The sequence below is a fragment of the Teleopsis dalmanni genome, chromosome 1 (genome assembly GCF_002237135.1).
Source record: "Teleopsis dalmanni isolate 2A chromosome 1, ASM223713v2, whole genome shotgun sequence".
In the NCBI taxonomy this organism is placed as follows: Eukaryota; Metazoa; Arthropoda; class Insecta; order Diptera; family Diopsidae; genus Teleopsis; species Teleopsis dalmanni.
The window spans coordinates 204,757,057-204,768,166 of record NC_051846.1 but is presented as its reverse complement, the minus strand read 5'-3'; the positions used below and the strand labels follow the sequence as shown (position 1 = coordinate 204,768,166).

Sequence of the window (11,110 nt, the reverse complement as noted above, 5' to 3'; positions counted from 1 at the left end):
AAATTCCAATGACCAGAGAAACGGGCATGTTTTACACGCTTTTCAACAAGTTCGCCTTAACCGGCAGATTCGCACGTCTCTCGATTATAGAGAATGAAAGCAAAAAACTAATTAAAACGGTTACAAAGCAGCAGCCGCGTACTTGAAGTCATTGTCTTCTGTATCTTCCCAATCACACAATCACACTATGCAACAAATCAATCGAATCCAATCCAAACGCTTACCAATCGTAGCTATTAAAACTTCATACTGACTTTGCACTGCTTCAGGCTTAGTGCTACTTAAGCATAGCGCAACTGGCTGATTAGAGCTAAATAGTTTTGCTCTCAGCTGGCTAACTGGTTCTATTAAATGAGCAAATTAGCTAATGAAAACTTCAATTATCTAACAGGCTAGTCAGACAGACTAGCTGGCTTGGCTAATGAAAGCCAAGCCAGCTTGAGCTGTAAAGCTACAGTGTCAACTGTGATTGGCCACTGACTTACAAATGACGGGCTACATTGTATCTTACACTTCCATAAATGGAGCATATTTATGCTTTAATTAGCAATTTTAATTATCTGCCAAAGCATTTAATTATTGTCATTTACAATTATTCCAATTTAATTGTAATTAGAAAATGTTTGCATTTTTTAGATACGTGAAAAAGCCAGCATCCTGTTTTTATCGCATAAATTAGGCAGTTTAGATGACGAACGGTTACTTAATCCTTGATTAGTCTGTGATGTGTATAAAATAGATTTGTAGAAAAAACATGCAATTTGGAGTATATTTATAAGCGCCTTTTATGACTAGTATATTTCTTTAGTAGTTTCTTTTTTGTATGATTCCTAGGATTACCTAGTATGGACTTGTTAATGAAATGGTTCAAAAAAAGTGATATGAAGATAACCGTATATGCATAGCCATTTCTTAATACAACACGCTATATAAAGTAGAGCTAAGCTAAAACAAAAAAGCAGATTTGACTCCTTATCAAACGCTATTAAGTATTAATTTCAATATTATTTATTAGTAGTAAATTTATACCGACTAATTATTTTTACTTGCACAGCGCCACAGAGTCGTACACCCACTTTCCGGGGCATTGGATTGTGGTCTGTGCCATCTATAACACAAATACACATTTACTCTGTGCAAATAAAAGTTTTTTTGTTAATTTTTTCTTGCCGATATTGACGCGTCTTTATGACGAAAAGAAACTATTTAAAAGTTAGACGGATTTGAATAGCAAAGAAAAGACAAGAACAAAAATTTGTTTAATTTATTGAAATTTGGCTGACTATATAACGCTGTTTCAAGTATTGCCAAGTACTCTTCATCAATGGTCTTAGGAAATGATCGAATTTAATTGTTTATAGTCCGTATATAATTTGTTTGGATTGCAAGTGCCAGGCTTGGAACTCGTGCCTTTGCTATTCAAATAAATCCGTCCAACTTTTAAAAAGTTTTTTTTTTATATATACATATTATTTATATACAATCTGTTATATAAAATTCAGTATTAAAATGGAATAAAATGATATATAGACATGTGCGGGGCACTCAGTAGCACACACTGCTAAATACAAATAACTAATTACCCTAAGCTACAAAAATTATACTAAATGAAAGGATTACAATATTATTATCATCGTCTATAAGAGGAGTACAGAGACTGATTTACCTACATGATTTTCTACACAATACTTTCAAAAATCCCAATAGCAATAATGATGTGGGCTTTGGTTGTTCAAATGATAAGAAAGAAAATAAAATAAAATAAGAATATTACAGCGTTATACCGGCGGCACTAAAGATCCATGCAAGCCTATATTAATTCTGTTAAAAAAATAAATAACACTTGTGGCTCTAAACATTTAAATTACGCGGCTTTTATAGGCAACTTTCAACGTTTAAGCTCCAAAGCTCTTTCTAACGCTCTTTACGTTCTTTCGTCAGCATAAGCATACGGTCTTTACCTGTACAGTCCTTATACGTTCTTTGTTGGTAAGTTTATGTACTAAAAAACATTACATTTATATAAATCTTTCCTACAGATGGCGCTATAACGACGTGTTTAGCAAAGACATAAACCAAAACTTAACTAGACACGAACGATTCAAAACAGGGCGTTGTGAAATAAAATAAATTTATATATAATTATTTGAGAATGACTTATTTAATTACTATATTTCAATATAAAATAGATTAATAAATATAAAATAAATTTTCAATATATACAATTTTTTTTTAAAATGCTATTAACTAATAAAACATCTTAATTAAAATTATTTATACACATGCAAAAATTTTAACATATGATATAGATAAAAATATCAACTCTGTTGGTTTGTTTACAAAATAGAGAAAATTTTTCTTCTCTTGTACCCACGCACACGAATAAACAGCAGCAAGTAGAATTGCAAAACAATATGGTAAAGTGCCGTGCAGAGTACGTTTTCAATTCAGTTGAGTTCGAAGCGTTATGTGAAGACTGTCGTCGGCCGCGAGTTTTTTCGGAAAATCAACTTGAACGCGTACAAAAGTGCTGCCGTGTTTAGTGCACACACACACCTACACGTACGTGCGTGTAAATATTTGTGTATACAAGCAACAGCAGAAATAGAAGTAAGAAAAAGTGTGTAAAGCAACAAAACAAAAGCAAATAAAAAAAAATAGTAAATAAAAATTTTCATAGCAATTTTCCGACGCCTGCGTTTTTGGTAACAAAATTGCAAAAATAAGTTTTTGCGTCGCCGCGTAATCACGTCTTAAAACAATTATTTAATTTTTTTGTACAATTTATTTTTATACAATGCATAACAAATATGTAATAAATTAATATTATTAAATTCAGTTTTGCTGTATTTTGTTATTTTTTTTTATATGTATTAACTGAATTAAATTTATTTTTTTAAAATTTCACCGAAATTACTTTTGTTTACGTACGCCGCGTTTCGACGTCTCTTAAGTGCAAAGAAAGTTTAAGGCAATTCGAAATAAAACAAAAAAATTATACAAATTATGTGTCAAAACAATTAAGTGTATCAGCTTCTAAATAATTAGAGTATTAATTAATAAATGAAAAAAAAAAATATTAATAAAATATTTTAAAAATATTCCTAAATAACTACGAGCAATATAAACTTGTCCCAAATTTAAACAAAACTTGTTTTGTCTGCCTTTTACGTTTCTTATGTTATTTTACCACACCTTACACTTTACACCCTGCGCCCATCGGCACTTGTACTGCTGTTGTTGTAAGTGCCAAAACGGCGGCTTACCTCAGTCTAACTCTTAATAATTTGTCGTATTTATATTTTGTTTTTGTGTTGAATGTTTAGCGATTCCTGTTTATTTCTTCGATTTGCCCATTTCAAAATATAATCTTGGCTAAAATCATATTGTCTGCTATAGGCAGGGCTTATAGGTAACCGTCTCCCTCCGCGAACATTACAGACATCGAGTTTGTTTGCAGTTAATCACATGCAAAGATTTGTTGCTCTTAAGGCAACTTTTTGTTTTTGTTTCTGGATTTGGATTGGTGTCTGCGAAAATAACAAAGCAAATTAAAAGTGAAGAAAAATGGTGTTTTTATTAAAGAATTTTTGATACAACAAAATATAAAAATATACTAATTTATTATATTTAATTGTTCAAATATTTTATTTAATGTCTATTTTTTTGAAAATAATAAGCCAAGCACATTTAATTCTATACTAAAATATTCTTGGCTTACTAGTCACTCTCACACATTTAAATCTGCATTGTTGCCATCCTTCGCAAATAAATATTTCAGTTTTATAGCAAAGATGTGAACAAAAATTCTTATATATTATTTGAATATTATTTGTTTTTGAATATTAGCTCTGTAAATAAGTATAGCATATCATATACAAGAAAATTAAATATATATTATTTTAATAGTAGTTACATATTAGTATTGAATAGTTATTGTTACAATAGTAGAATAAAATTTTAAAATAAAAAAACTAAATTGAGAAATCATATAATTATTCCTTAACTACAATTATTATTATTATCATGTTATATTGTACCAATTGGTTAATTACATTCAACTTGTTATAGATTCTTTAATTATTAATACCCAACAAGTTGAACGTTATTGACCAATTAGCCAAATATAACACAATAATTGAGAAATGAACACAGTATTTATCGTATTTTATTCAACGACAACTCTTCCACAAGATTCAAGTGAACGTGTGTCTCATAAGATTTTCTGTTATTGATATTCTAAATTTATGACAGTATTCCTTTCCACAGTTGTTATTAACAAATTTTCCAGTTATGTATATTTTATACGTTGATAACTATTAATATAGTCTTTAATAAGTGCATCAAAAGCTTTCTATATGTATTATATTACATCACATAAGTATAAGTTTAGCTATTTATATAATATTTAGGTGCCTATTCATATAAAAATCAATAGCGATAAGTCTGCAATGGCCATCTAGCAATAACCGCATTAGTCATCCAATTCTGTCCGTTCATACTTATTAAGCATGTTTATTTTACATTCTTAGTATAATAATCATTCATGTTCTTAAATATCTAATTAGTTTATAATAATATTAATGTATAATAAAATAAACTTATTGATATCACAATAACTGAACACCTTTATATTATTTTATTGATAATGGCAACCCTAATTTACTTTGCGTGCGAAACTTGTCTTTGTTGTAATTTTTTCTTCTCTTTTTTCAACTACAAGCCACGATGGGCAGGTGAAACTATCATTTACATATGTTTATGTAAAGTAATTTTTTATAATTTTAAAAATACCATTATTAATTCTATATACTATTGTATATATATATATATACTAAATATAAATCAAAAAAAAATTTTTGCTATATACAGTAAATAATAAGACTAAACAAAATTTTGATTTGTACTGCGTCAATGCAAATGGCATACCTGTCATCATCAAGTGTCAATAGTTCGTTTAAGCCTCTCTTTTTCACTCACACACACACACTCTCTTATTTAAGAACAAGCATATAAAAATATATTAAAAATAGTCATCACTCTTCTATTATCTTCCCACCAATCTAATTTATGCCACAATGTTTTTATTTATTTATTTTTTTTTTTTTTTGTTATTTAGTTCAACACAAAAAAATAATGTAAAAACGAATACAAATTTAGTACTTAAAATATAAAAAATAAAAAGAATTTATAAATTTAAACATATCAAAAAGGAGAAGAAAAAATCGAATAACATGAAATCATGTTTTCGATCAATTTAAAAACTACTTGAAACAATTAAAAAAAAGACCAAGAATTAACGCACATATTCATTTGGTTAATAAATAAAATTCCACGACAAAATTTTTATACAAAAAAAGAAATAAAATTAAATTTAATTAAATTTAAAACTTGGTTGAGAATATGACGACTACGACCAAAAGCAACAACAAAGACGGCAGCAAAATGTCTGCAGCAACAACGAGAAAAACAGCATTTCGGATAAAACCACATTCACAGCGACGAAGTCTACAAATAAAGCAGCAGCCACAGCGAAATTTACTCATTGGATTAATTTTAACAACAATTTGCGCACAGGTAAGTTCACCTTTGTGTCTTAACTGCTTAATATAGGAAAAAAAGTTGTTTAATTCGAAATTTATGTAGTACCCAATGTAAGGGAGTAGTAGTCTAGTAGCTACCGGGAGTGTTTACACGTAGTATGTAGAGTTTACTTTACTTTATGGATTTCCCTTTTTACACGCGGACTGTTTTATTGCAATGGAATTTCGCAGTGCACGTAAATTGTTTTTATTATCCAAAATCAAGTCGACCGCTTTTAGGAATAAAAATCTTGTTTTTTTTATTTAATTTAAATTCAAAGAATTCAATTTTGAAGGTCATTATTGCAATCGAATCTTTTAAAGAAATATATGTATCTTTCATATAAATCTTGTTTAAAAATAAACTACTTTGCATAAAGTATAACATGTCTACCTATACTATATTGATTGTATCTTTGCATTGTTTTACTCATAGTGATTAATTTTAGCAATTAAAATTAATTGTAGTAAATCAAACGTAGTGATTATATATGTAATTTTTTTAAGTAGTATTTTTTCTAACACAATTTTTTTCCATTTTCAAGGTATATATTTCATTAATTATCTTCGTTTTGCAATTCATAAATAATTATAGTCTTTCCAAAATTCATTTCTGTTATTTCACATAGCATACGAGTGCAATAATTGTAGAGCAATGATACGAAGTCCATCTAGAAACTATACTTACCGATATGAATTTGGTATAATTTAATAAATTTATACCGTATTTTATATATATATATCTCAATCTCAATGTTTGTTCATATACTTACGTAAATATATATTTATATATATTTAATTATACTACACTTGTGTTATTTGGTAAAAACATAGTTACACGTTTCTTATGATTCATGAGAGTCTGTTCTACAATTCAAAAAAATGTGTGTTAGTCTATGGAAATTCTTAAAAGCCACTCAAAAGAACACAGTTGACATATTTGCTCTTAAGGTTGTAATACAAAGCAGACCGCGAACGCAAAATACAAACTAGAAAAGTTTAAATTTTAATAAGCGCAAGCATACACTCCATTTCAAATACACTCATTAGCTTGTTATTCACATGTCATCTCTGGTGATCTGTGCGTCATACATATAACAACTGTTTTTGCTTAACTAGATAGGTGAAACAATGCAGAAACTCAATTGAAGGTCTAGCTTTTTCAAGATAGACAATGTACAAAATTCCACCTGCATCACAAAATAAATTGATCTATAGCCAGATAATTGTTCTAGCAGTACTTTATGGGTGTGTCGCGTATAGCAAAGCTGCCGACTCTACTATCCAGAAGCTATAATTTTCTCAAAGTTAGGCCTTCCAAAGACTCTTCAAAGTGCCATGTTACATCCGCACGAATGACATGCTAAGAGACCTTAAAATAGATCGAGGCAAAAAATACATAAGGGACAGAGCCCTGAAGCTATATCTGAGAACCGAGAGGCTGTCCTACTTAGCACTATCTAATCTCAGAATAATCACTAACCGCACGGGGCGGTACGCAGATCTTAGATCATTCATTGAATAATCAGGATGCTTATGAAAAATACACAAATTAGTCAGTGAGATGAGTGGGACTCTGCAGAAATCCCCCAGCTATCAAAGAGTAAAAGTCCCCAGATGCATTACCTCAGAAAAAGCTCTACAAAATAACCATAACCATAACCTTACCAGCTGACTGTTATGTTTTTGACCGTTTTGGGCGAATTTCCCCGGATGCTCTCCACACAGCTAAATACCAATTCGATTTTCATCATAAACAGTTGTTTGTGCAAGATTTGAATAGTTTTATTCAAACTTCCCATATAAGTATGGTTTAAGTGCAAGCCTACTACAGATTCCATGCCATAACTAATGGGCCTGTTACACTAGTCTACTGATTTGTTTTGTAAAAGAATTATGTGAGGTTTCCGATATGAGCTCCTGATAGTTCTTCACGGTACTCACAAATTGATTTGTTAAGAGTTGTAGCTCTGCTCCTTCTTAAGTCTGGAAATCTGCAGGTTAGTTGAGATTTTGTTTATTTAAACTTAAATAATGTAAATTAATTGATGAATAATTTAGTATGATTCACTACAATTCTTTGATGTAGGTACGTATGTGGGGGCCTACCAAAATAATAAAAGTTAATTCATACAAAACATGATTTTTTTATGAAATTTTTTTTTAAATTTATAATTTAGTTTTGTTTCCTTTTAAGTATTTTAATTCGATTTAATACGTTCTCTGGTTTATTTTAGTAAAAGTCTTGTTTAACCTTCACAAACACAATACCACTTAACCAACTCTATATCCTACTCCATCAGTATCGATGAGTAAGTTAAACACTTCAAATTTTACCTTCGGCTATGCACTTTTAGCAAGCAATAAAATTCAAGCGATATTATTCGATTCACATCATTCAATTTCAATTGTTTGAAATAAATTAATACAATTAAATAACAAAATAGATACAAACAATAAAGGAATCGACAAATGTGAGTTTGTTTACATAGACAAACCGCCTACGCACTTCGTGCTGTACAACGGCACTATCGGCAGCAATAGAGGCAGTGGAAGTAGTGGAAGCAATGGAGGCAACAGCTACAACACCCAATACAAGTCCAACCACAAAAGTGAAAAGCAAAGTCAACTTAATTCATTCAAAGCCAATGCGCTGCCAATGGCAACAAACCACACTTCACCTCACCACTTAAACTATTTCTGTTTGTACAATATATAGTTTTTTTTTGTATATATTTATATAAAGCTACACATATCTACACATGTATAATTGCATATATTTATATCTATAAACATTATCAGTTAATACGAGTTTAGTGCATGATACTTGAGGCTAATATCGCTCCGAAATATACCAAAACAGCATTTGGCCGGCTGCGTTGGTTCATGCAGTTTTCTGGCTACAAATCGCTTTACTGCACTTCTGGCCAAATAAATTTCAATGCGAATGCTATTTAACAGATACAGAGAAGAAAAAAAAACCCATACACTCTGGCAGCAGAACAACTCTCTGGTAGTGGCTGGTAACTGCACCGAGCCACAGATACCGGCCGAAACTATCCTGAATTGATTGTGTTGTTGGGTTGGCACATATGAAGTTTGAATGCAATTATTTATTGCATTAATTGTGGTTCATTTATAAACTTTGCGAAATTGTCTGATTATGAAATTAACACACATGCACTTTGCACTGGAATCTGCTTTTATTTATAAACTCGAATTTACTAATGCAGTTAATAAATTATTATTTAGATATTTATTTTAATTGGCATTCGCAATTAATAGCAACTCACAGCAAATCATGCAATTTGATTGCTCAATTATTTATGCGGCTTCTAAAATAATTAAATAAATTAATTATTATGAAAATATCTGAAATTTTTATTTTTATTTTTAATTTTTATTTCAATTAAAGTGAAATAAAAACAACGAAAAAACTGAAAGTTATTTTATTTATTTATTTTATGCGGTTTAATTTCACTTTTGATACGATTTGCTCTACCATTTTGTTATGCCTTTGGTTTTTCATTGTGCGTACGACGTACTGATGATGGTGATGCGATGTGGTGGCCATAAAAAGGTGTGGCGGTTCACAGCATCTTTGTTCATTTTTTTTTTTAATTTCTAAGCTTTAATGGTTTTCTTCGATAACTGAAAGTGAATGTCCAAAAACCGACTTGCCGCTCCAAATTATAAATCTCTTTATAATGCTTTTATATTTCATATAAAACTTTTGACAATTTATTTTGTTATATATAAAAGTTTATTATAATATTTATATAAATAATTATAATATTAATTTTCATGCATTTATTCATTGTTTCGCAATTCCACACGCAATGAGTTTTCGAACTTAACCTGCTTCATCTTTCTACACAAAAATATTAATTGTTTACGTTTAGTCAAAATTTCAGGGTCTTTGAACGTACAATTAGTCTATTTGGTCTAGTTTTTCTCTTTTGATATTTTTGTCTGCTCTGGTATTATTTTATGCAATTGAAGCGTGGCAAGTCAAAAGTAATTTATTACTATTTTTTTTTTGTTTAAAGTAACTTACGTTTTTAATTTTTAGCTTCACCGCTACTGAATTACTACCAACGAAATAAATGACTTTAACATTTTTAAATGGAATTAATGAAAAAATTAATTTCGCAAAAAAAAAGAAATAAATTAAAAAACGAATTTATTATAATAAACTCTATACTAGCATTGACCTGTGCACTTCGCCGTTACACCTAAAACTTCTAAAATATAGTGAAACTACCGCCAATCTTGTTTGGTGGTGCCCTGCGTTTGCAAGAAAACGAGTCCACTATTACGATTTTGCTTTCATTATATTAAATGAGGTCTGGGACCTATAACTACGGTGATGCATTCCATTACTATCCTTACTAGGGTATCATCAAATCCAATAAGGTCGAGGATCTAGGTCTAGAATTAGGTTGGTGCACTGAAATTGCCAGAAAAAGAGTCCACTACCTTCATTTTAATATCAGTGAATCGAATGAATGAGTCTTGAATCTATAACCAAGACACATATTTAGGTTTTTATTTGTCTTCATTTGTTCAGATCAATTTATGAGACTGTTAGAGATAGCTTAATAGATCTGATTGATCCCAATGTGGCTTTAACCCTACCGATAAAAAAATACACCTAAAGTGTTTGCCGTAAGTTTATTTTCAACAAATATATACCAATAGTTTCTTAGGAGTTTGCATATATACAACTATAAAGCTATTGTATTAAACTTAATATAAATTCAATATACATATTATGACTATAAAAAGAAATATTAATGTTATGGATATTCTATGGACTCTAACAGCAAATGAAATTATATATGTGACCCGTACTGGGATACAAGTGGCGATAATTGCAGAGGAAACAATTTTAAGTTTTTAAACCGACCTAAAGATTAGTTTCATAATGATTAGTTTCATAAATGCGCAAAGTCACTTTAAGGAGGAGCATATCCAAAAGAAAGAAAGTAGTCCACAAAGACAGATAATAGTATATGAACCTATAAGTCAGAGCTGTCCAAAGCTCGGCCCGTGTGCCACTGGCGGCCCGCAGCTAATGTTTGTGCGTCCAGTGACATGTTTTTAATCTACTACAAATACAACTATGAACGTATGTATTTGTTTTTGCGGCCCTCCAATCTGCACAGTGATTGGTACTGGGCCGCGATCGCATCTGGTCTGGACAGCCCTGCTATAAGTAATAGAACGCAAGCAAATTTGTTTCGATTATATATTAAATAATATAGATTATAATAATTATATATTAATATAATAACATAGACAGACCGCATGATATCGTTAAGCAGGCAAAAACTAGCTCGTCGCTAGAACAACCACAGTGCAGATTAAACAATCTCTTACTCGTATAATGATTGACTGAGCTAAACCTCAAATCGAGCTGTAAAGCTAATTGATGATGATGTTTGTTAACTGACTAACAAAAAAAAATGTTGCATCATTTAAATTTGCTGTTGTTATTGTTGATGTTGTTACCGAAAATCCTTGCG

General features: G+C 30.3%; 1 protein-coding gene across 4 annotated transcripts in view; it reads left to right on the top strand.

The window, feature by feature from the left end:
• The first annotated feature begins 2,446 nt into the window (after positions 1-2,446).
• Positions 2,447-11,110, top strand: part of LOC119671478 (tyrosine-protein phosphatase 10D) — a 259,081-nt gene continuing 250,417 nt past the window's right edge. Inside the window, exons 1-2 of one of the 4 annotated variants that reach the window (XM_038082126.1) lie at positions 2,447-2,610; positions 5,214-5,577. In XM_038082126.1, coding sequence (XP_037938054.1) covers positions 5,404-5,577 — 174 coding nt within the window. In that variant the 5' untranslated portion in view covers positions 2,447-2,610; positions 5,214-5,403. The remainder of the gene's footprint in view (positions 2,611-5,213; positions 5,578-11,110) is intronic. The other 3 variants (XM_038082123.1, XM_038082124.1, XM_038082125.1) reach the window with 3 other exon arrangements.